At 36.8% G+C, this 26,864-nt stretch overlaps 1 protein-coding gene across 4 annotated transcripts in view; it reads right to left on the minus strand.

Moving 5' to 3' along the window:
• The window catches only part of CUNH3orf67 (chromosome unknown C3orf67 homolog), a 72,012-nt gene extending 47,379 nt beyond the window's left edge, over window positions 1-24,633 (minus strand). For 3 of the 4 annotated variants that reach the window (XR_003537002.1, XM_027700929.1, XM_027700927.1), the window contains exons 1-8: window positions 24,434-24,632; window positions 23,240-23,484; window positions 19,323-19,410; window positions 17,002-17,091; window positions 16,417-16,510; window positions 15,252-15,324; window positions 3,603-3,717; window positions 1,722-1,878 (exon numbers count right to left, since the gene is read on the minus strand). Coding sequence is in view for 3 of the 4 variants with exons in the window: in XM_027700929.1 (XP_027556730.1) it covers window positions 1,722-1,878; window positions 3,603-3,717; window positions 15,252-15,324; window positions 16,417-16,510; window positions 17,002-17,091; window positions 19,323-19,343 (550 nt within the window). In the remaining variant the exon portion in view is untranslated. Of the gene's footprint in view, window positions 1-1,721; window positions 1,879-3,602; window positions 3,718-15,251; window positions 15,325-16,416; window positions 16,511-17,001; window positions 17,092-19,322; window positions 19,411-23,239; window positions 23,485-24,433 lie in introns of all 4 variants that reach the window. The other variant, XM_027700928.1, reaches the window with a different exon arrangement.
• Window positions 24,634-26,864: the final 2,231 nt, after the last annotated feature.

Consider the following 26,864-nt stretch of genomic DNA (forward strand, 5'->3'; position numbering starts at 1 on the left):
TTTTCTGTAATTGGGTAGGAAGTGTAGAATCATTTTAATTCAGCCAATCCTTCAGCTGCAATGTAAGTTTAAGAAGGGTCTAGAGAACAAGACCAGAGGAGAAGCTGAGGGAACTGGGGTTGTTCAGCCTTCGGAAAAGGCTGAGGGGAGATCTTATCGCTTGTAGTGAGGTGGGTGTTGGTCTCTTCTCCCAGGTAACAAGTGGCAGGACAAGAGGAAATGGCCTCAAGTTGTCCCAGGGGAGATTTAGATTGGATATAGGAACAATTTGTTCATCGAAAGGGTTGTCAAGCACTAGGACAGGCTGCCCAGGGCAGTGGTGGAGTCACTACCCCTGGATGTGACTCTCAGGGACATGGGTTAGTGGTGGCAGTGCTGGGTTAATGGTTGGGCTCGATGATCTTAAGGGTCTTTTTCATCCTAAACAGTTCTATGATCCTATGAATTGCCTAGATGAGGAAATTCATAAATATACAGAAAATACTAATGCCCACCAGTTGTGTAATAATCATAGAATTGATAATGAAGTAATTAAAAGTACAATATTTTACTATGCACACAGTTTATTAAAGCTGTCTACTCATTATGCTAACTACATTTTAGAATTTTGGAACTCATTGCGAACATTTAAGCACGTTTCAAAAACTGTTTAGAATGGAAGAGAGAAAACAATGCACCAATGGAATTAAATTAAATTAATGCCAGTGAGACCTCTAACTGCAGTTTCCTGCTGAGAATTTACCAGATTCTCTCTGCAGACATTTTTTAAATTATTTTTTTTCCCCAGCCTTACCTACAAGAAATCAGAGGAGTAATCACAAGGATTGCTTATTCTCCCCTATTGGTTTAGGGTTTCCAAATGGAAGATACATTTTGCTACACTTACAATACTGCTGACTATCCCTCCTTCTGAAACCAGACCCCTTTTTTCAGGTGTGTTCTTTAAAAGCCACAAAATGAAAATGTGAATGAAATTGAAGCTGAACTATACCTAGGGTGCCTTTAAAATAAGAAAGTGCCAGCTGTGCTTTTGCAATTCCTCTTCTATTACTGCAAATACCAGTGAGGAATGCAGTTGTCTCCCCTGGAAAAGGATGATTCAGGATTATGATGCTAGTATGGAGACTGGTAAACTTTGACCAATATCCTGCTCTATCACAGAAAAAAAGACCTCTCATTTTTCAGTTCACCACCAACATTATTTTCCCAATAAACAAGGACACATTAGGATAAATGGACATAAGATCAGAGGTGTTTATGATAGTTTCATAGCTCTGTTTCATATAATATTGTTTTGTAACAGTTTTTTCCTGGATTATTTAAAGAAGAAATCTTTCATCAGCTAATGTCCAAAATTAAGAAAACAAACAGCAAATGTTGCTAAGTTTTAAGTATTTCTCTTTCCTTTCAGACACTCTCTTGGCCAAAACCTGATTTCTATCAGCATAAGAGACTCTCATTAAAACAAGCTCTCTACTTGATATATCTTAGCTGAATTTGTTCGATAAAATACTTCTAAGGAATTCAATGTTTAAAACAGAGGAGTACACACATATTTAATTAGTTGCCTAAAGTCTGTCACTGGCAGATTTAATATGCAGTGCTACTACCTTAATTTCCATGAAATCATGTAATCTTTCAAATTGCCAATCTGATGAAAAAGAAGCTTTTGATTTTACGTGAACAGTTACGATTAAGAGTAGATAGTAATTAAAACACACCATTTTCCTCAGCTGTATCTTGCGGCTTGGATTTTAAAGTGAAGATCTTTCGTAGCTTACAGTTAGCTGAAATAATAATTCCATCCAAAGACTGGAAGACAGCTCCTTTGAATATTTCACTGGTGAATGCTACCAAGTCAATACACATATTGCACCACTAGAAAACAGAAACAATACTCTTTAGTAAAACCCCGACACTAATCACTGCAGAGTATATAGTTCTCTACAAATGGAGTGTCAGCGGAGTATTAGATTCTCACAGGCTGTGATTCACAATGCAGAACATTTTGATATCAAAATAAGATATTGCTGTATTTGCATTTTGAACAAATACTTTTACAAACAGATAAGGACATATGACCTAGTGACTGCCAGCCCAAGGGAGTTCAGCACAGCATATCCACAATATGTTTTGCAGCTAAGTTGTAAGAAAGCATATTTATTGAAGGATTTCTTGGGGGGAACAAGAATCGTTATCCAGTATTACTTCGTAAGCTAGAGTTACCGAAGTTTGAGATTCTTTGATGATTTCTTTCTGAGATTCACAACAAAAGGACCTCTCCAAAACTGGCACTCCTTCTATAATGAAACTATCTGGTAAATTTCTAGTTTGGACTAGAGTGCAACGTATCACAACATCTTAAAACTACTACTTCTTTATAATAAGTGTTATCCATTCGCAGTAAGACCTTTCCAAAAGGCAAATCAGATAATGGCAATTGCCTGGGTTGCTAAAGATCCTACTTAAATACCTGTTTTAATTCTCATTAGATGGTTATTTGGTTCAGGAAACACTGTTAGAACACTAACATCAATGTGCTACACTCTCCTGCACTATTCCACTACTCTTTAAATTCTCTCAATTTTAATCTTTTTTCCACTTAATTCACCATTTGTCTATTGCTGTATTTTATAATACAGGAGAGTGCAGTTACAGATATCTATTTTGCATGTAAACCATATTATAATTCCACGATTCTCCTAAAAAATCCAGAAATTTCATATAAAAAATACCAAAACCAGAAGAACTAACGAAGTATGTTTTCTTGTGGCTTTATGTTTTCCATTTAGAGTTTCTGATGTTTAAAAACATAGATGCTCATAGTTCTCACAGCTGCCTTCACCTAAGCTATCTTAAAAAAAGTATAACTTCAGAGGTTTTCGTAAAATATTCCCTCTCACGTCTAGCCTTAAATTCACAGCTGCTCAGTATACTAAGCGTTATCTAGTTCTCTTGGTGTAAATGTATATTTTAAAATACTTGAAACCTAACTATTCTCATATCAAATTTATTTTCTAAAGCAGTATTTGAGACTTCAGTCCTCACATGGCTATGTGGTAACCATTAGGTTTTGTATCCTGGCAGCTATTACCACATGTTGTGGCTGGGCAGGGGAAAGGGGGACAGGGAGAAGATGACGGTTATTGTTTTATTTTCATCAGTTTGACATATGCTTTGTTTTATATATGCCAGAATTAGGAAGAACCTGAAGAATGTGAGAGTAGCCATCAGCTCCAGCCTACCTGCAGCTCCAGAGAATGTAATCAAAGGTCACTGCAGGAGAAGGGACATGTGATAAAGTATCAGGGACACAGAGAATTTTACAAAGGCTGAATCAACAGGAGAGAGAAACACATCACAAAGAGCATTACTCTTGGGAAGGGGGAATGAATTCCTAATATAGGAAGGAGGATAAAGGAGTAGTAGTATTAAGTGGTTCTGCTGCCATCTGGTAGAGGGGACATACACGTGTCTTGAATCAGTAGGAACTGAGTTCTAAACCAAACCATGATTTCAACAAGTCTATAAACAGACACAAAAGATTTCTGATTAAAAAGCATGCTCAACCACAGTGTGAGGAATATTCCCAAGGTACCTACTATTTTGCGCTTGATCATAAACAGAGGAATTTTTGCATGCAGAGGGGTTACTGACAACTCCTTGTGGACTGTTGACAAATACAATCTTCTTTTAATATTGCCTAAATCTGTTATCCTATAAAAGAAAAGGCAGGAGAGAATGGAACAGATCTTTGTCAATTCAATAATCCAGTATCTTTGTGAAATCACAAAAAATACATTCATATGCAGAACTTTTATGTCAGTGATAGCAAATATGGAATTTAGGAATTACTTCTTTTACAAGATGAGTAATGAGATTTCTTTTTCCAATTCAAATTTGGTGGCTATAGCCCTGCATATATAAAATCACTTTACATGCAAATTTTATTTCAGCAGTCTACACTCTTTGCTAGATTTCCACAGCCCTTCAGACTATGAAAGAATTCAATTTGTTTGAACTGAGAACCCAGTAGCCTTTAATAATCACACATGTTTTGGCCCCTTAAACTTGTCTTATCTTGGGGCCTGCTAACCAGAAAAACATTATTTGCTTTCTTTTCCTAAAAATGCCTCTGTCACTTTACATAGACTGTTTGTCAGCTTAAAGGTAAACACAATACACTGCTTGTCTATTTTACTTCCTGAGGACATACCTTCAAACGCGAATTATAATGCAGAAGTTTATTGCTCACTATTCAGGTCATCTCACAAAGACACCAAGGACACTGAATTTGAATATTTCTAATAAATTCAGACCACAGCCATGATCACAAAAAAAATTAGGTTTCCTTTAAAAGGATAAACAGGGTCATTTTTATGTTCTGTTTCTTCAAGTCTTGTAAGTAGCTGTACTGATTTTGGCTGGGATACAGTTGAATTTCTTCAGAGTAGCTTGCATAGCGCTATGCTTTGGATTTGTGCTGGAAACAGGGTTGATAACTCAGGGGTGTTTTTATTACTGCTGGTCAGGGCTTACACAGAGTCCAGGCCTTTTCTGCTCCTCACCCCACCACGCCAGTGAGGAGGCTGGGAGGGGGTCAAGAAGGTGGGAAAGGACACAGCTGGGACAGCTGATCCCAACTGACCCAAGGGATATTCCAGACCCTATGGTGTCACGCTCAGCAATACAAACTGTAGGGAAAAAGGAAAGGGGGAAGTTCAGAGTTACGCTGTCTTCCCAAGTAGCCATCACACATGATGAAACCCTGAGTTCCTGGAGGTGGCTGAACATCTGCCTGCCCGTGGGAAGGAGCAGATGCCTTATTCAGATTTTGTTGCATGTGCAGCTTTTGCTCTACCTCTTAAACCGTCTTTATCTCAACCCACGAGTTTTTGCACTTTTACCCTTGTATATTCTCTCCCCCATCCCTCTGCAGGAGCAGTGAGAGCAGCTGTGTGGGGCTCAGCTGACTGCTGGGATTAAACCACAACAGCAGCACAACCCTGACATCCCCCAACAGTCCTACATTATTACTCCAGAGCACAGACAAAACTTTAAAGGCTGAAATCTGGGAAAATATGCCTAATGTATGGGGAAACAATGATTAATTTACCTATTATTTTTGAACAAGCCTATTTCTAACAGATGGGTATTTCTCTGTAATTAGCCACCCCTCTGAGAAGATGACAAAAAATTACAATAAACAACTTTTTTGTCACTACTTAGGGTTGTTAAAAGTAATTATTCATTATCACTATTCAGATGCTGGGTTTTATTTTAAAATTGTGAGACTGCACTGTAGACTTGTTTTTTAAAATTTATTACTGAAAACAATTTTTCATTAGTTAAGGACTACCTGTAGCTTAACTAATGAAATGTTGTCACCCAAAATTTGCAGATAAACACTCTAAAACATTCTTAGTTTTTCTTAGGTCAACTTAAGAAGGCATTAACTCTGGAGCAAGTTACATATTTCAGCTGACTATGGCAATTTGAGAGTTTAACCAAGGACAGTACAAAACCTACTGCAAGTATGTAAACATGAAAAGGTTCTACTAGTACAACAATAAAAATACAGAAGCACCTTCTTGTTCCCCCATAGTCATTAAGAACATCATGCAAAGCAAACTGTTCACCAGCTTTCCAGAACTTGCTAATTCTTTCCTCTCCCTTGCAGACAAACCCGATCTTTATTCAACCTCCTAACATGGGTGGGCAAATCAAAACAGAGTGGAAGAGCCTACTAGCTCTTTCATTCTGAAAGACTAGCAGTTCCTCTTATAAATCACAAACACTTCAAAAGCAGAAATTTCCCTACTGTGCCAAGGAAAGAACATGATATCCTCACCATTGCTGTCGTTTGACATAACAGATTCCAGTACCAGCTGCGTATATATTTATGAATGGAAAAATTATACCATCAAGTCCTTGAAAAGTGCTTTCATCAGAAGACCTCTAAGTGTCTTACAATCCTGGGGCTTGATCTTACTTTTGAAGAAATTTAAGCAAGATGTAAAATAATTCACGTAAGATCACCAGCAAGTTGGCCACACAGCTAAACGTGTGCCCCTGATCAAGGCTTAGTTTCATCCATCACTTTGCTTCCCATATCACTTTTGGTGAAAACCTATGGATATAGTTCTCAGGAACTCTCCACTCTAAATCTTGATGTTCAGAAGTGCTAAGAGACTGATGCACCAAAGAACTCCAAAGTATGGGAGAAGTGGTTGCCTGAAACTCCCTAAATTTCCTGGTTACAAGCTGAGCAATTGTGCTGAGGAACCAGGTAGTTGCAGTAACCTGAGGGCTGAAAAACAAAAAAAAATACTGAAACTCAAACCAGGTAATTCTCAGTAGCAAATGCTGGTTTAAATGACGCTACGATAGAGCAGTAGGAGCATGGAATTAGGTCCTGCATATCTCCAAACAACTGGCAATAAATACATAAGCTCACTTCATAACATTAGTTCAATATGTTTAAATTGTATTATTTATTTGTTATATGAATAGATTTATCTCTCTCCCTCCTTTTAAAAAAGTATGTACCTTAGTTACAGAAAGGCCACTGGTATATCTACAACTCAGTTACATCCCAAAATGTAACACTGAACACATTCACTTAGCTAAAAACACATACATTTATATCAGACTCTATCATATAAGTCTAACATAAGAGTTTTTTATGATGACATATGTGCTATAAAGAAGGGGCAAACCTTAGATATATACCTATAATCACACTTAAAGATACATGATTTATTTCAAATAATAGTTTTAAAACAATAAAGATATTTATATTCCACAGGCAAAAGCACACAAAACATTTGAAGAGGCAAAATTGAAGAAAGGTGGCCTTAAAAATTCTGTAAAATAATTTATTTCCTAAGTGAAGAAATATAATTATATAAGAGTTAGTGTTACTTCCAGACTTTCCAGTTACATTGCTTATTGGAAAACAAAAATACAGCAAAGGTCTGAAGAAACACTTCTCTGAAATAATTCAGACAACAGGAGTTAGAACATTAGATCTCTCAGTTGTAAAATGACTTGAGTACTTCTGTTGAAACTCAACTCTTTTCTTTTTTTTTCCTGTTATCCAAAAGCAGAACCTACATTAAACCTACAAAGGCAAGAAACATCTGCAGCACACATCTTGATTTTCAAAAAATCTATATGGGAGTTAATGTATTTTTATTATGTGTGTGCTTGAGTATTTATATCTAAGGGTCAGACATGTGATAGAAAAGTAATGAGACCATGCTGAGAAAAATGAGGTAGTCAACAAGAAAATCAACCTCATTTATAATAATATTCCTGTGATCAGCAGGTGCATAACTCTTCCAGCTATGGTCATTAACTGCATTCACTTCACACTTAACATCTACATTTGCAAACCATTTGAAAGTAAAATTACCTTCCAATTCAATTTTCAATTTTATTTTATATCTTCAACTTTGATTGACTATTCTCCTCACAATGGTAACTATAGTGAGATTGCAAGTAAATGGTAGCAGCTACCCAAGAGTACAGATAAACTCATCTTCTCAGATTGGCTATTCACTTTGCTTCTGTATGTATAATAATTTATAACCATTTGTTAATGTTCAATTCAAGGCTTAAAATGAACTTAGAAAAAAAAAATGACACTGGACTGTTGAAGAGATGCTTCATTTATCAGGCTCACCTGTTCTTAAAATGAAAGTGGTTTTCTCCTTATAAATTACTTAACCTGGAAGTTTACCAAACATGAAAGCAGGTATTTCCTCGATGTTGCAAAGATAAGAGCAACTCCCATACAATTTAATATTAACACAAATCTCTTTGTATCCTGGTCAAAATCCAGACAAAATCCTCTGCTGAAGCTTCACTATTAGTACATCAGTATATTAGTGCTTAGCAACTGCAGTGCCATTTTCTCCATAATAAGCACATTAGATAGTATCATCATCATCTCCATTTTAAAGAACGAAAAATAAAGTAATAGCAATTGTCAACTGATCTGCTATGCTTTCAGATTCTAAAGTTTCCTTATTCAGGAGCACTCTTTACTTCACATATGTTTCATTTTATGCAATACTTGTAAATTGGTCTCGTAGGAGATACCACATTATTGAAGTGGCTGCCTGATCATCTGAAATCCACATGCCCTCATAAAAATAGACTTAGTTATGTTGAAAATGAATCAAATCTCTATGAAATTAGAGATCTGGAAGACTGATATGTCACAGAGACCTGGAGAACGAGTTGTTTTGTGTACCATGACAACTGGAATTTCCTGTTGGTAGTGGTTTTCTGGAGAGAATTAAGAAAAAAACCCACAAAGTCCCCTTAACCAGTATCCATAAATAAGGAGTAATATGGGTGGCAGGTGCAAAACAAGAATCATCAAATCTGGTAGTTAGAATAGAAAAACTTTCCAAATATGAACAATTATGAAGAAGTGGTGAACCCTGACCTCTCCCTACTTGACACACTTGCAATCAATTACCCAAATAAATGAATGACCTGGTACTCTCACTGACCAAGAATAATTTATTTTGAAAGTTTAATTACCCTTAGAGCCTCACATGGTTCAAAAAAATCATTCTGGAAGTGTTCATTTCATAACATATATTTCAGAAACTTTTATCAGTATTTTAACATCCTTGGTTTTGGGCTGAGCTCATCTTTGTCTTATTTTCAAATATTAAGCAAATTCTATTTTAGGGCACAGTGGTATGTTCCTCTGAAACAAGGCTAACCGTGCCAAATCATTTAGAATACTGTAATTCCCCAAACCAGTTTTTAATTTTTCAGTACAAGGTACTCTAATGAGTATTAATATGTGGGAAGTTTAGTGCCGACTTCTTTTTAAGAATCTAAACAAATTACCTCTATAATGCAGTTATTTATGCCTGCAGCTAGTTCTTTTGGCTCTTTTCTTTAGTTTATCGGCCTCTATTCTTTTTGCTTTGTTATTCTTTCCATGAATGTCTCTATTCTAAAGAGACAATCTGTCCTTTCAGGTTTACAAAGGCAAAGAAAAGGTTATGTTCGCACCTGCTAATGTAACAGTTCCCTCAAGGACAGCCGTATTTCTCACATTTACACCATTTATTCTAATTAGTAAGAATTGTTAAGAAGTCTGCCCTTTAAAAAGACAAAACAAAGTTGCTAACAAAATTTACTTAATTTGGCGTATGAAAATCCTGACTAACAAACCCTATCAATATATAAAAATATAAACAGGAGTCAGTTTACTCCACATTACTTACATTGATCAACCAACCAAAATATACATAATTAGTACATTTCTTCTCTCTAAAGTCCTAAAAGATGGTAATTTATTCTGTAATATCACCAGGACATCATCTAACACCATGATAAGATTTATTCTATTAGTATAATTATTAGTACAATTATTAGTATAATTAAAAATATATCAGGATTTATTTTATTAGTATCTCCATTTTTGCTGTGATCCCTTTTTGAAAGTAATACAGAGAATGAAAGCATCTCAGTGTCAGAACAGCAAGGTTTTGCCTACCAATTTACAATAAACCAAAATATCTAAATGTTAGTGGCAAGATTTAGGAATGGATTATCAGTTGTACTGAGCTCATTGGGAAAGCATGCCAATAATGACCATTGAAAAGAATGCAAAGAATCATCTATCTTAATTTTGACCAATGGGAATTTTTTTCTTCTTAAAAGGATCATACCCAGTTAAGGAAGAACAGAGTTATAGAACAGTCTCCACCTTTCCAATTCAAATTTAAAGTTCTCACAGGATCTGCTTCTATATATTTGCATTATGGAGCATCTAATGCTGTGTGCATTTAGCTGTCTGCTTAAATAACTACTCTTTGGTGGTGAGTGGCACAGGACAGCCTGCAGGCATCTGGTCAGATCATGTCATTTCCATCACTCTCTGCACATCTCGGAATGTCCCTCCACAAAAGCAAGCTGAAATGTAGACAGCTGCACCTCCTATCAAGAATAAATCTAAAACCAGATGAAACTTTGAGGCATTATTCCCAAATTTTGTTTTTGAATAAACTGAAGCGTTAATGTTGTCTCCAAAATGCTAATTGCACACATCTGTATGGAGCCAGCTGCTGCACAAAGCTGGAAACCCAAGACCTTGTGCTCCTCACTAATTCTATTCTTACATATGATCACTAGGGCTGCAGGTCAGATCACAACCATGCCAGCAGTATTCTTTATAGGCTAACAATCCTTCTTCCCTTTTTGAACTAAAGTACAATTGACTGACGCTGTGCACAGACAGGGTACACATTCAAATACAGAAAGAAACGGGACTGGAAAAGAAAGATCCCCCTCAAGTGGTGTGCACACCTATGGACTCAAGAAAGGCAGAGAAAAGAACACTTCCATGAAAATCCAGATGGTCTAAAGATGTACTGGAGAAAGATGAACTGATAATTAAACTGTTAAGAGGCACTCAAAGAACAAAACATTTTAGGTAGTTGTCAGAGGTATTGATTATCGTGGAGGAAAAAGAACAAGAAGTGTAGATTTCTGAAGAAGGTCCAGGGCCAAGAAAAAAAGAATCCTTCAACAAGCAGAAAGTAAATTTGGATGTGTGCAAGTTCAGAACAGAAGATCGACAGTGCAAAAATCTTTCTCCACACTTGATGTTCTATATTGATTAATTCAATGAACAATGAAATTATTGATATGACTTTAAACAGTTTTATAGTTGCAGAAGCAAAGAAACTCATCAAATGTGAGAAATTAGAAATACTTACAGAATAAGGATAACAAATTTGTCCTGACTCGGGGGAAAGAAGATACCTGTCTTCTTTCAGACCAAGTGTCTAATCTAAATAGGAACATAATTTTAAACTAGGACAGTGTATTTTGTTATCAGTTCTATAAAATTACATGAAACTTTTATCTTTTATATCTGGAAGCAGGACACCCTGTTCATAGGATACATTTATACCTTTTTTTTAGATACTTGTTTCCTAAATTACCACCCATGCTGTGCTTGTACTCCGGTCAAAGTGATGACTGAAGTTATTAAAAAATGTTTACTTTCAAATATATGAGTTAATCTTCATGAATGATGAGATTTAACATACTCTAACACTTTTCTGTATTTCAATCCTGCTTCACAAAAAATTCAAGGAACAAGTGTCATGCTACTAAACACCAGAATCTCTCCAGCTAAATCAATTCAATAGAGTTTACCTCCAGTCTCTATCTAAAATCTTCCAATAATGTCAGACACATGTAATAGAATTAGTATCTGTGTCTTAATTCAAATCTAAAGAGGTTGCTCTAAGTTTTGCAAGACTAACTAAGATTCATATTTTTATTGCTCTGTATCTGACAACATGCTGGGTCTTTAGGTTAACATGAATAATTTATGATATCTCTGTTAGCAAAGCTTAAATGATGACTGATTATGATAGCATCTAATTCACATAAATTCAAGCTGTTACGGTATCTATGAATAAATTAGCTATGCATGTAAAACCTAGTATGTTGTGGTTATTAAAAATCTCAATGTAATAAACTTATATTTATAGAAACAACTGTTTGAAAACAGGAAATATGGTCCAAAAATATAGATTCTACTGCACTGCTCACAAGCCTTGCAATAACATTTCTTATCAACAAGCACAACTACTTTAGGAATACAGACATTTTTAACCCCTTTTTCTCTACATATTCCTCTATCCATAACTAGATAAACTTCAGCAGAAAATCTCTTAAACTTTATCAGATATGTTCCAGAGTTTGAAACTCTCACAGAGTTCGCATTAATTCAGAATATAACAAGAGCTGATGCCTTCTGGAGCTGGCAAAAGCTAGTGGCAAGCAAAGATAATTTGATTATGAACAGTGGGATACTAACTGAGCAAACCTGTTGATACACACTTGGCCAGAGCTGATCAAAAGCTTGAAACACTATGAAGAATTAAGAGACATAGATGCCATTAGAGTGAATGAGCAACCACGCTGTGACTCAGAACATGGTCCATAAGGTACTGAGTAATTCTAGGAAGTGGCAACACAGCAGAGCCCCACGGCACGTTAATATCAAGCACCAAGTCTGGGATTTGGAAGCAGGACTCTGACTGGGAAGCAGTTTTCACTGACAGTGGGTATTTTTGCTGTGCAAGTTCTCACATCACAGAGAGGAGGGGATCTTACATGAAATCTCAGACCTTCCCAGCTTTACAAATTATGCCACGTGTGATTTACAGCTGTTTACCAACCCAAGATTTGAAGTAGTTTGAAGACCATGAACTGGCCACCAGTGAGAGAGGCAGCATGACTTTGGAGCTGCAGCCAGGGGTCACTAAGTATCACACCTGTTTTTGCCACTTATGTTTTTGGATCACTTCGTAGTTTCACCACATTTTGTTGTTACTATCTGCTGTCCTGTCTGGATGCCCAAATGCAAAACTGGAAAACTTGTCATTTTTCATACAAAATGCTCTCTCCCTAAACTGGCCTCAATTCAGCAATAGAATAAAACATCAAATATTATATCTGTACTATCAGCACACACTAGCTTGCATATCAATGAAACTGTACTTGATCAATTATCAGATTTTAAAATTTACTACCATTCCTACTATTATCCTTCCTATGTTTAAAAGTATCATATACTAAGTTAACTAACTAGTTGTAATATATTTTCAAAATAAATTGACAAATATTCTCATATCTTGCATGAGAGAACTGGAAGAAAAAAGGATGAGCAACCTACAGGGACTCAGACAAGACCAGATAATATTTCAGTGCATAACCAGAAATTGAGTGCCTGATCTACGCTTTTATTTTTTTTTTTGAGGCTGTGGTACAATTTCAAGGTCTGTCTTCTCAGATCAATAGCTCTAACCATTTGCTGTAAAACTTATTAAAACAAGCTTCTCACATCTCTTATCACATGATACCCAAGACTGAGAAAAAACATATCAGAAATAAAGCATGACAATGACTGGCATTACAGTACTGTAAGAAGAACAAATGTTCATATGCTTGTCAAAATGCTGAGCAGAACTGCCAACAACCACATGGTCTATATATTGGGAATTAAAGCAAGAATGGTAACACAAGCCAGATGCTGTTTTCTATTACACACAAATATTTTTTCAAACATTGAGTTACCTTTGCTTTTTCACAAAGGTAAAAAAAATCCATAATACTGAAGATTTAACAACTGGGTACTGCATTTAGAGCAGACAGCTATATTCAGCATTACTAATAGCTTTGCTATTATTTGCTCCAAAGAGGCTGCATAAATTACATGCTCTCTACCTTAGTTGTGATTTTATTATGCTTCACCAAATTCTTCATCCACAATCTATTTCACACATTTTTTAGGCAGATCAATACATCGATTGTTAATGTGGTGATATTCACATAATCATGCCACCTAACAAAGTATCTAAAATTCTACTTAAATTTCTTCCAAAGAAAAGATAAGCCAGCTAATGTAAACAGTAGTTTGCACGTTCAGTATTTGTGACAGGAATCTTGCATGACTGGCTGACAGCAGCAAGTTAGAAGGTTTATGTCATCTGATGGCAGCAGTGATGGATGGCCTTGAAGGAATTCTTGTTTGCTGACCAGATCAATCACTGAACAGAATGCAAAAAAGGATGAGGCTCAAACTAAATACCATTTCCATCTCTGTGCCGGATATGAGAGCAAGATATGTAATGTAAAGCATCATATGCAGCTACTACAAAACTTGCCAGAGTGTTTTTTACATAAAGTAAATGTCATGGCTTAGTACGCTATCAATTTCCAGCTGAAGCTGCTCAAAGATGCAGTAGTAAGTAGCCAGGTTATGTAACAAACCACCTTTGAACATTAAACTCTAGGAAGGAACAACACAATCAACATTCTGTACACAAACAAGCAAGAGGTTTCTTCCAAAACATCTGAAAAGAAAGGAACTGAATGGCAGTCACATGAAGCAATGACTTGTTTTAATTATTTACTGGATTATCATAAGTCTGCTAGGATAAAATACTGCACTACCTGTTCTGCAAGTCTTGAAGGACTTTATAGGCACATCAATAAATTACAGTTGATTTCAAAACCAAAACTTAGTAATAAAACTATTTTTAAAGACTTTTATTAACTTTTTAAATAGTTGCACTAAGTGGGGAACAATTGACATTGTACTTTTAAGACATATATTATATATATATAAGATAGATATATATTCAAAATAACTGGAGCAACCTAAAGAATTTATGAACTTATGGAATCATCAGGGTAAGCATGACTTTATTATAACAGAAGTAATGAAACATCAATTCTTTCGTAAAAAGTATATGGAAATGTAGTAAGTGGGATTACTTCATCCCCACAGACATTGAAATCACTGCACATAATAGAAGAAGAGAAAATTGGGATTTGTACCAGGTCATTAAATCTCTGTCCTCTGCCTAGAGAATGTCCATGAGAAGCAAATCTATGTACTTGGTTTCTCTTTACTACAGGATATATCCTGTTTGTTTTGTCCCTTTACATGCAAACTTACAGAAAGACAAACAAAAATAAAATCCTTCTTTGACTTTACACAGTTTAATTGCATATCATTCAACCCATCTTTTCTTGCAGAGCTTCTAAGGCCCAATATTTCTTTTCTTAATTCAACTCTTAGGTGTTCTACTGGCTACAAAGCTGAGTGAGTTGTGTTGCTTATATAAAAATGGATGGTGTCAGTAGGAGAGAAACGTTGTCCAAAGTCTGACAATTGCCCAAGTTTAAAACTCTATTAAATCATTCCACATTGAATCAATAAAAATTCAGCTGTACCTCTCCTTCTTTATGTTATGGACATACTTATACCAGCTGAGCACTCTACTTGTTGTTCTAGCTTTTTACCATTTGTTTGGTCATGATTTTCTCCGTCTGTTATTGGAATATATATTTCTTTTTGCCCTGAACCAAGGGGCCCTGAAATAGTTATAAATCTCTCACAAATTTTCAGAAAGCCCTCATGAGCCAGTATTTTTCATATGTTTGCTAAATTTATGTCTCATTTCTTCAGATTTTTCACTGTCTTCATTCAGGATTTTTAGAGTTTGTTCTGTCTTCAAAGGAATGTCAGTATTTAAAACATCCAAGAAATAATGATCTCATTAGCTTAATTACTTCTTATTGACTTGATAAGTCACTGTGCTTTAATGCAAAATATGTCACTAAAATTAATGACTGCAATCAGGCATTCCCTTTACATTAAGTCTTCATGGAAATTTTGTGCAACTTACAGTAACTCAGTGGAAAAGTCTTTTCCCAATGGTACAAAAATCTGAAGGGTCAGAAATTGCTGGATCAGTCCCACTAGAAATAGGGGAAAAAAAATTAAATATATGTGCTGTGTGCATGCAGATGCATGTCTCACTATAAAGCATTTCAATTTTGTTGCTCCTGCAACACTATTTCCCAAGGTTCACACAACATACGAACACAAGAAAAACCCGAAGAAAACCAATTTAAACTGCAATAAAAATGTTGTTTTAAAACTCCCATCTGTGGCTTTGGTGGAATTCTCATGAAAACAAAAGGAACCTTTTTTTTAAATTTACAACTCTCGTGTTCCAAGAGCATGTAGACAACAAATATCCCATAAGAATTATAAAATGAAGTAATATTTTCCTATCAAGATTATCTTATAGTCATATGAAACTGGCACTCCTGTTTGTGACAATGTACACCTTGTTAAACAACTTCAGAAAACCCTTGGGTAAGAATGTAATCAGATCATGACAACACTGCTCAGTGGAGCCTTCTGATTTTTAGAATAACAGCAAATGAGCTTGACTGAGGGGACCAACAAAAAAATTCAGGTAGCTCCCTATCAAGGGAAAACAGCACAAAACTGTCTGGATTGAACCATATGTTGTTTTCTTAGTTATTCCATCAGGGAGGACACAGGCTGCTCTTTGTTGACTTAACAAGACTCAACACCAACACTGGCTCTTCTAAAGAATGACAATTCAAAACTTTCTGCAGTGTGCTCATTTGATACAACAAAGTAAAAATAATTTGAAAAGTAAAATGAGAAAGGGGACAGGAACCTATTTCACATTCTGTAATGACAGTAGAATTATTGACTTTACTAAGTGCTGAATGAACTCACAAGTTGTTTATCAGACATTGGTCTGTAGCAGGATCAGGTACAGAATTGAATCTGGTGGCACCAGGACAGCATGTATCAATAAGGATCTTCCCTACAGCACTTATTTTAATATGGCATTTCTATACCTTTTACTTATTTGTAAGTGACCCGCTCAAAGTTAATGAAAAACCCCCAGTTTTCTAATGCTGAATTACCCCTAAACTAAGGGAGAATACTGTAAGTTATACATTCCAGTATAAGACTGATTTAATAATCAGAAAAACATGACAAACATTTAATTCTTTGATACTTACAAGTTTGTCTAGTTTCCTTTGGTAGCTGCATTTTGTTGACTTGACTGCTTCCTTCAAGTACAAAAACAAAGCCTTTTAGTTCTTTGTCATATTCCTACAAAAAGGAACAACAAACATAAGCATCCCGAGAGAATTCTCTTCTTGACAACCAACCATGCTACTAACATGCAAAGCTATTTCTTTTAAAAATTAGAAATGGCAGATGGCACTGCAAGTATGAAAGTAGTTCAAATTTGATGGCAATAATATAATCCATATAAGTATGTCCTTTACTTGCATGTTTTATGAACAAATAATGCTGACAAACAGGACTCACGACTCAACGAGCCGAGCTCAATTCATTAGTTATCAGAATAGCAAAATTACTTAGTAAATATTTAAACTATAAAATTACACTGTGACCAACCTAGTCTGCAAGCAGGCATAAAGAACTAATTTAAGTAGTCATTTAGTCTGTCATAATGACAGAACTGCAAGTGACAACTCCACTGTCAGGTCAAAGCCCTCATTACCTTCTAATTTTAAGCTTCATTCACATTTTTCTGGTTTATACTCTAGGTTTTATAAATTTCTTTAAAAACTTACTTTCCATATAGCTGATGGATTGCCAAAAATCTTCCATTTTGCTCCTGGGTTCTTGCCTTGAGCACTGAATATTTCAACAAACCGGCCACCCTATAATAAAATGGTTTAAGGATATATCATCCAACCAAATGTTCAGCACTAAATTGTCAATGGTCAAGATGAGGACATAAGAATCCCTTTCCACATCATGCTGTTACCACAGTCCATATTACTGATCAGTCCGACAGCAGAATATCAATAACAGCTTCTACACTACTATAACATAGCAATCCATGAAGTCAATACTTGTCTTTATTAGAGGATCAAAAAAATAAAGTTGAAGGAATATCATGGAATATTTTGAATTATTTTATTTATAATGTCATTCTCTAAAAAGCAAAATTATTGTAAATATTCTAAAACCATGCAGGAGATTGGTAATTTATATTTGGATATGATTTATTTTTACAACTCACCAAGCAAAGTGAGTTTTAAAAAATACTGCTAAAAAATAAAATCTGTTTCAGATTGGGTGTTTTGTCTGATTTCCCATGGAAATGAAGTTTACGTAATTTGTCTACATTTGTAAATGGCTCTGCCTACATAGGTGAGTATTTCCCGGTAACTTTTTACTAGTGATCAAATTCCAGCCTAATTTGACCAAACAAAAATTTACTATCTTTTCTGGGCCAACTTAAGTGTTAGTAGACCTGTTCCAATCAGTATCACCATAAAAAGGTAAGGGCTGTATTCATGCTGCAGCCTTCATGAGGTATCACAGAATTGATATTGGAAAAAGATTATTATAATAATTTCACCCCTGTCAGGTGAAAACCCCTGACACAGAGCATGGGCTCTATTAGACATCAAGGAATCTAACCACAGGCTCTTGGGGAGGTTGGCTTTATCACCTCTGCTTAAGGAATTATTTGCTTCAATATTTTTCTCATTTGATGTCACATTTTTTTTGTGACATCTGATATACTCAGCCTACAGTTTGCTAAGCATTTTTCAGTAGCCTGGTTGACCTAATCAATCATTACAACTCTGCCGCTCCCTTCTCATTTCTACTTGCCTGCACTCCCTAATTCTCTTTATGCTCAGCTGCCCAAGCAATTGTACACAAGTCAGAATAAGCAAGAGGGGCAAGGAGTCTTGCCAGCAAAAGAAATGCTCTTCAAATTATTTTTTCAGAGAACATCAACTCTGCATTGTATATGAATTAGGTATTTTCCTCTGCCCACACATACCTGAGATCTCCAGCCACACAGCTGATCCCGGTGACTGGACTTACTAAGTTCTAAGGGGATTAAAAATGGCATTCCATAAACTGCACTTAAAATAATTTTTGAACTTATAATGGATAATTTTTTAAAAATACAGTACAATATCAATTTCTAAGTTATCTGATTTATTTAAGGACTACCAGGATCAAGCTCTTGAAAAGTCAAAAAAGATTCTTAAATGCCAAGCTGTATGTGCTTGCAGCAAATCTTGAACAATCCTTCCATCTTTGCAAATGCATTTTGTTAATAATGCAGCCCTTGAGTAGGCCCTGATTTGAGGTTAAACTGAACAGGACATGGAAAGACATGACATGAGAAAATGTCAAATAAACACTAATGTGAGAAGCTGACAAAAGTCACTTAGTGCTGGGGGGGATGACTGGGATCTCATGGGGAGGGGCATGGAGACGTTAGGGGAGAAACTGCCAAACTCCACAATCAGCTGGAGGGGAGTATGGGGCACATTTTGGGGAGCACAATACTGCAAAGCCAACAGCATCCAGGCATCAGAAATACCATGCAAAGCTGAGAAAGCCTAGGTAACAGCATCAGAAGTACCCATTTTGGGTACAGAAGTAGCACATCTGGGACCAGCAGGGAAAAAGTAATTAGAGGTGGGTTGTTCTCTTGGCATGGGACTAGTTCAGAGAAAGGGAGGTCAGGAAATAGAAAAAAGGGATAATAAGGATTACAAGTGATAAGTGTGACTAGTGTTGTCACAACCTTGTGCTGGACCAAGAAAATAAACCAACTCCCTTTTCTGACTATACCTTAAGAGCTGGGACTGCTTCCATGACCAGCTGGAAGCAGAGGCTGTGCCTTCTCTGGCCTACAAGAGTAAAGACATTGGCAAAACCATGTTGGTGCCCATTCTAGACCTGACAGCATCAGCAGCTACCAACTATTTCATGAAATTTCTATATAAATACTGAATAATGAAACACTCCAAAACATTTCTGAAGCTGGACTTTTTGCCTTCCAGAATAAGCTATTTTAATTGAGCTTTCTCAGAGGTGAAATGAAAATGGGTAAAAAGTAAAATTATTTCTGTTTTACCTGATAATGATTTTTGAACATTTTTCCACGTTTCACAGGCAGAAAATAATTTTAGCTTCTTAATCAGTAAAGACACTTACAAACTATGCTGCAAAACAAACAAACAAACAACGTTAGGACAACAAATATAGGATTTGACATGAAAACAATCCTAAAATGAAACTCCAACCATATTTTAAAAGATATGAATACTATTACGAAGTACTTTTCTGAGTATAAATGTATATCAACCGCATCAAAGTGTTAACACAAAAGAATTAAGACCAAAATAATATTAATATTGACACTGTCTAGGAAAGTATTCTCTTTATTCATCAAGTATATAGAATGGCTGCAATAGAGACCTCTCCATCTAGAAATATTTGGCAGAGACTTCTGAGACAAGTTATCTTCCTTCACACTCAACATTCTTCTTTGAGGGTTATTAGTGTAAGACTCAAACCAAGCACTTCAGTTATTTGAGGGCTGTTAAAGTGACAGTGAATTAAGAGATGTCTGCAGTTAGAGAATCAGAACAGTCAAAAGTGAAGAGACTGATACTGGAAGCCTCCCACGTTCCCCTTTGATCGTGCTGAGTGTCTGCAGGCTCAGCTGAAGTCAACAGAAAGTGAAGAGACCCTGAACATAAAAGGGAGTTGTCAATCTCCAGAGACAGAATCAGTCACAAGAGACAACACATACCTTCACTGGAAACTGAAAGTGCTCCTCAGCTCACAGAAAAATCCTTTCACAAGACTGTGCCTCACTTTTATTTTATATACTTTCTTCCTGTTCATTGCTCCAGTTCAGGCACAGATGACTTAAAAATTAATTTTTTTTTAATTACTGGTATTTTTTTGAGACTGAAACCAGCTTCTTAACAGACAGAAACAATATGGTGACCAAGAGACTATAAGTATAGCTTCTCTAATGAACAGTTTAGCTCTCACAATCAGAAAGTGACAAACTTCAAGGAAAATTTATAAAAATATATATGACAGCAAATGTACTAGAAATTCAGTGACAATATATATGAGTTCATAAAGAATGTACTCATTTAAGGTATTAGAGCAGCATTCTATTTGAAAGAGTAAATAATAATTCATTTATGAAAACGTGATGAAATCTATTGATGTTTATCCACAACTATTTTAATCAGCAACAATTAAGTCTGAAAGTTGTCTGTAAATAAAATAAAAATGGAAAAATAATCAGATACTATAAATTTATTCAATTCTGCTGCCAGAAATATTAGTTTATTTCAAACTTTTTGATTCTAAGGAAAATTAAATTTAGCAACCACAGTATTTGCAACAGGCCCATCAAAACCCAAAATTAGTATTTTGAATGTATTAAAGCAATACTGTCACTGCACATCTAACACACCCGTTCCACTACTCTTCATTTTAGACCAGTTTCTATACAATTTTTTCACTTGTTTAGTTGGCATAATTTGTTTGTTTTTTTAAATATTACTACATCAACAGTTATATTGAACTGCTCAACTATGAACTAGATATTTTAGAAATACCTTTTAAAGAATGCACTTCAAAAGCAAGTGCTTTATTTCTTCCTTCTCTATATATATTCTCTTCATATACAGAGCAATTATTTCTGAAATCACTGTTCACTTTTCTGTATGCAGCTGTCACTTTTCTAATCTTTGCTATTATCTACAGCCTTTAAACAAGCCGGAACTACTCAAAATTGCATGATTCCTGTCTGAGTGAGAAGTCGTGGTACCATGAAACTCATCTCAGAGCGACCTACTGTTTTAATTCCCTTTGCCAGAGTAAAATGTGAAGGACCTGTACTAAAACAGAGGTAGAAGCCAAGCCGTCCTTCTGGACATATTTACAAGTGTGTCACTAACTCACATGGTGGGGCACTTGTCATTCTGGGATTAAGGATCTTGCCATCACCCATTTTTTATTTACTATTAATTTTAAGCGAAGGAGATGCAAAGGAATACACTGCTTTTTCCTTAGGGCAAAGCAATTGCACTTATTTTTGCTTTAAAAATCAGTTCCATGTTTGCCAGGCATCATGCACCTAGCACAGCACTCACATGCTCTGAAGTTCTGTTACGCCTTATAACATCTGAGGGAAAAATATTAGGACTAAACAAGTGCGAAAAGTCCTGATTTAAGAGTCACTGTATAAAACGTTTTATTTTAGACTGAAAAGGATAACTCACCTCTTTCAGGGACTAACACTTATATTCTGGTGAAAAGTCTGTATATTTTATATTTTGGAACAAACATTTAGGGTGCAGTATGTAGAGGCCAAGTTTCATCTTCATTACCACACCATCTTTCAGGAGGGAACAGCTACTTAGCAACTGGACAGCTACCGCATTTGCAGAAACTGCTGTAGCCAGATTTGTACTTGAGACATAGAAACTAATACTTCATTTTCTTTACTGTTTTCTCATATAGTACAAATGGCTTCCATAAGAGGCAGTCCACTACTGGCAAATCCCACAGCTTTTTGAAGGAAGATGAAAACAGCTCTGGAAGCCATCTTGATATATTAACTTGGGTTCAACACAGTGCTAACATGCTTTGCCTCTCAGTAGTGCTTATTAACTTTGGCTCGACATCACTCATTTATCTCCACGCTGCATTGTGTGGAAATAGTTCTCACTTGGCTCTGAGCACAGAAAGAACATACATGCACTGGTAAAACTCCATGAAGGCACACATCTATATCATGCAAAAAGCTTGTGCTACTAATTAATCCTTAAATTCAAGTAGAGGAAACATACGTCTGAACTGAAAAGTTCTCATTCAAATGCTATGCTTAAGATAGAAAAGATGACTTTCATACTGTATCACAATATAGAGAGATATATATGGAGAGGGTAGAGATGAAGAGATAATATCTAGGAAGTACGTGGTAGAAAAGAGAAATACAAAACCGTGGGATGATGAACAGTTACTGAGTGACTAGAAAGATCATATCATCACTAGAAATCTCCAAATTTCATATTGCCAAATAAAGTTCACTCTTACAATATGGCTTAAAATTTTTCACCAATGAAGTTGTGTTTTAAACTGATACACATATGGGCAAGCCAGGTTATTTGCTAATTTGCAGAACAGATTTTACACAGACTCAGAAAATTGATGACTGTTGTAGCTATCAAATTCATAACCAGATGGCTCTTCCTAACTTCAGTGAAAGGTAAACTAGACCCAAAGTTTGTAAGCATTTGTGTTTGGACAACTCATTCATACTACAAAGCTGATTACTGTAAACACTTCAGTGAAATGTCAGTTTGTTTTTCACAAAGGCAAAAATACTGCTAGTGACATTGCAATACATTTTTGCTCATATAACTTCTCAATTTCCATTAAAATACTGAAAATGAAGACTGGAAATTACCTTTGCTATTAAGAGTGGTAGCTACAAAAGACATTAAGTGAATGATGTATTTGTCATTTAATTACTGAGATATTACTTTCATTATGCATCAAGTAGTATTGTCTTTAATTATAGTAACCTATGCTTAAAAACAAAAGAGAAAATGGTCTGGAAATTTGGTAGTTGTAATATTTTTCCTCTTTTCATCTTCCCTCTTCCCAATCTCTCCAGAAATTCTAAAAATCAAGAGTACTTAAAATCCAGAAGGACTATTTGAGAAAAATCAAGAGCAACTTAGAATGCAAGTCCTCAATTTTTTGCATAGTTGTCAAATAAATAGATATTTTATGACATCTTTACAGAATGCCATAAACTAGCAGTTCTCTCATTTTTCAGTCAAAGATCTAACTTATCTTTTATTGCCCTGAACCATGTACTTTAGTACCTCTGTCTAACTGGAAATACAGGCTTAAAGTGTCAGTCAATGACAAACAATCAAGAATGTAATTTATAAAGTTAAGCAACAATGAAGGATATTTATCTTTGAAGAATAGATTCCTATCAGGATTTACCTTGTGATGTCTTGACTTGTGCAGTGACTTTGATCTTTAGTTTCACAGTGTTTCCTACATTGAAAATAAAGTAGCAGCAGTCCAAAGTGCCCCCTGTTACGTCCATTCACACAAGCCACTTAGGACTCTGCAAAAACACCTCCATTCTGTAACAGCTTCTTATGTATATTTCAAACTAGAATGTTTCACGCTCAAGTGAATAATATTTGGTGTTTATGTAGTGCTGCAATTCCAACAATTGGTCCCTAGAAAGTTACAAGCAAAAGAGTATTTCACAAACAGCAGATGCAAACAGATCTTCATCCTTCCTTAAGCTAATTAAGACTAAGCACCGCTCTAATTCCAGGAGAGACAAGGATGGACAGACTTACACAGACCTAAAACCCTTCATGGTCATGGTTAGTCCCTTGACTTAAACGGACTATATACATAAGTATAGGAATACAAGTTTCTGGTCAATATCCCAGTGTTGAAAAAGCTTGTGTTTATTTAAGTTTTTCTGTTCCAGAGTCAAAACTGTGAAGCAAAATAAAGTGAATTTGCTCTTACTACTAATTTGCATTGAAAAATGACATGGATACACTATTTTTGGCAGGGCACACAGGCTTAGACCCAAGACTGTTAATACATATAACTCACCATCACGGGCCCAAAGCCAGCGCTGATTTATGGTGGCTGGGACACGCCGGGAAAAGCACTTCATCACTGATGAAGGGTTTTAGTATCTCCCAGACAAATGAATCCCATATATTGAATATTTAAAGCTGAGTTGGTAACACCGCTATATATTTTCTCAAAACACAAGTTAGCATAATAAATGGGTGGGAAGACCATTAATAAGGTGTAGCAAGAGCACTGGCGCTCCTAGGCGCGAAGCTGCGCAGCCTTTACACACAACGGGAAAATTAAATAAAACAAATTAAAAATCGAGACTTTCACTCTTACAAAAATTCGGGCGCAAAACGCTTTGGCGCTAATTAAGACCCACGACCTGCAGCCCCCCGGACCCGCTTCCCTGCGGCGCGACCGCGGCACGGCCGCGTCCCGCCTCCTCCCGCCCCGCCGCCGGGGATACGAGGTCGGGGCCGGGGCTCGGGGGCCGGGGCTCGGGGGTCGGGGCCGGGGTCGGAAGTGGGGGTCGGAGCCTGGGCTCTCCCCATCGGGCCGGGGAGATGCGGCCCCGCCGGGTCTCACCTGGCCGAGGGCGGCGGGGCCGTTGAACATGGCGGCGCGGGCGGGGCGGGGCGGGCCGGTCACTCAGGGCCGGGCTCTCATGGCCGGTACCTGCTCGGGTTCCACCGGCGGCGGCTCTTCGGGGAACGCGGGGGAGCCGCTGTCCGGGCACAGGCTGCGGTGCCCGCGAGTCCCTGCCCCGCACCAAGTGACGGACACCCGGCCGAGGCTGTCATAGAGCCCGTGCTGGCCCGCACGGGTGTCCCGAGGCTGAGGGTGGCCGTGTGAAGTGACGCTGTGTGTCACCCACGGACTGTCTCAAGTCAGTCAACAAATGTTGCTGACATCAAAACTCGCGAAATACATTCGCCATTTACTCTTTAAGTCTTAATTTTATTTTTTTTTCACCTTCAGGAAGATGAGGGATGAGCTAGAGCAGCCCCATCAAAGTCCTTGGTTTTTAAGGAATCAGAATGGCCTCGTGGGTCTGGCGTTTTTCTCCGAGAGAAGGAAAGGAGAAGGACAGCCCCATTAGTTTTGACACCACTGACAAGAACAAGCAAACACCTCCCAATGGCTTCAAAAACCTCTGGGAAGAAGGTTATGAGGGAACCAATTTGATCCTGGGCTTTATAATGAGATATTAGTCAAAGGAGATCTTCCCTTGAAGTGACTGCTCTTTTGATCACAGCATTTCTTCATGAAACTTTGTAGCCTTTTTACAGAAAAGTAATGGAATTTTCTTCCTCGAAGTGTGTCTTAATGTTTCTACAAAGAACAATTATTAAGACCCTTGTAACCCATCATGATGTGATGAAATACGTGAACTGAAAGGGCTGAGCCACCAATGGGACCCTGCTGTGCTCAGGCCAACATCACACTGCTCATCTTCCTCGCTTTTCCCCCTGGAAGGTACTGTCCTGGTTTTGCCAAGGAAGGGAATGAGTTAAATCAATTATAAGATGTATTTAGCTTTCTCATTTTACCTTGGGATTTTCAAAGAAATCACATCCAGCGTAGTTTTATCATACACTGGATTACACTGAGTAGAGTTCTTGGGTACTGGAGATAAGGAAAACAATAATACTAAAACAAAGCTACAGGTTATTAAATAAAAACAGTTAATAGAACAAGGACAAAAGAGAGATGATAATAGCAAGAGAAAGGTTAAAAAGCTATTGTGGAATTCTGTAGCCAACAGAAACTACATAGTTCATTACATACAGTTTAACCTGAAGTCATCTTGAAATTCATTACACCCAACACTGTATCTAAAAAGCCTGAATCATTTGTGACAGGAGTTATGCTAAGGCCTGAGTAGTTTGGAAATTCCAGCTAAAAGTTGAGACTCAGGCTGAAGAGCCTAAAGTAATAAAGGTACATGAAGCAGCCAGCTGTGAGTGTAACATATGTCAGCAGCTACTTGCCTGCTCGGGGCAAAGCTGGGCTGCCCAAGGCCCCTTTGCCAGCTGCCACAGGAAACTGGTTTTAGACATATGCTGAGGGGAATTTTTTTCCCCTGTTTCTTCCAGTTTTACCGAAAAAAATCCATATCATGTGACTCAAAAATAGCAGGTAATATATTACTAGCAAGGAACTTGGTGTCATTAAATTGGGTCCATCCACAGCCTGAGCACATCATACTTCCAAGGTCTATTTTGGAATTATGGCAGTGTGGGAAACATTGTAAAAATAATAATGAGACAATCAAGACATTTGTTATAATGACTTCTTTAAGATTACATCTGTATATTGGCTGCTGTTGATACCTGAGCTGGTGGGTTATGTACTTTTCTTTGGCTAAATATTTGAGGCTGCTCTGCAGTGAGTGTTCAGCAAGTGCTTGGGCAATAATTTGGGGAAAACTGTGAGAACTCACATACATTTATCTTCACCCCTTACATTTTACAATGTATTTCAGTGAAGAGGTTTTTACTGTGTCTTGGATTAGGAAAATAGAACATATGGACATCCCTTCTTCTTGTAAATGCTCTAGGCATAAGGTGTGGTTAGGTCTCCTGTCTTAAATTAAAATACTGGGAAGTTAGTAGCATCATGCTGGGAACTGAATTGATTTAATTTAGGAGAGTATTCAATGTGCACTAGATATCTGATGTGTGATATTAAACCCAGCCATTTTTAAAGGACCCCCACTGACATAGCTTGGGTTTGTATCCATAGGAGTAGTTCTGTAATTTCCTTCATCCTTTCCTGACTTTTCCTCTTTTCGTACTATTGCTCACACTTGGAGCAGCCTGCCAGTTGATATATGGGAAGGGGCCTCCCTTCCCTCTGCGTAAAGCTCCATTTCAGCTCTAATGACCATTTGCCAGTCTGTTCTGTGCTGTATTGTTCTGAATCAGTTTTGTTTGTGCTTTTTTAGACTGACAGTTCACGTAGTCTGGAGATCTCTTGTCTTTCTAGTTCACACTGTATTTTGTAAAATGCCATG

This window comes from Neopelma chrysocephalum, unplaced genomic scaffold (assembly GCF_003984885.1).
Source record: "Neopelma chrysocephalum unplaced genomic scaffold, ASM398488v2 Primary Assembly neopelma1_147, whole genome shotgun sequence".
Classification (NCBI taxonomy): Eukaryota; Metazoa; Chordata; class Aves; order Passeriformes; family Pipridae; genus Neopelma; species Neopelma chrysocephalum.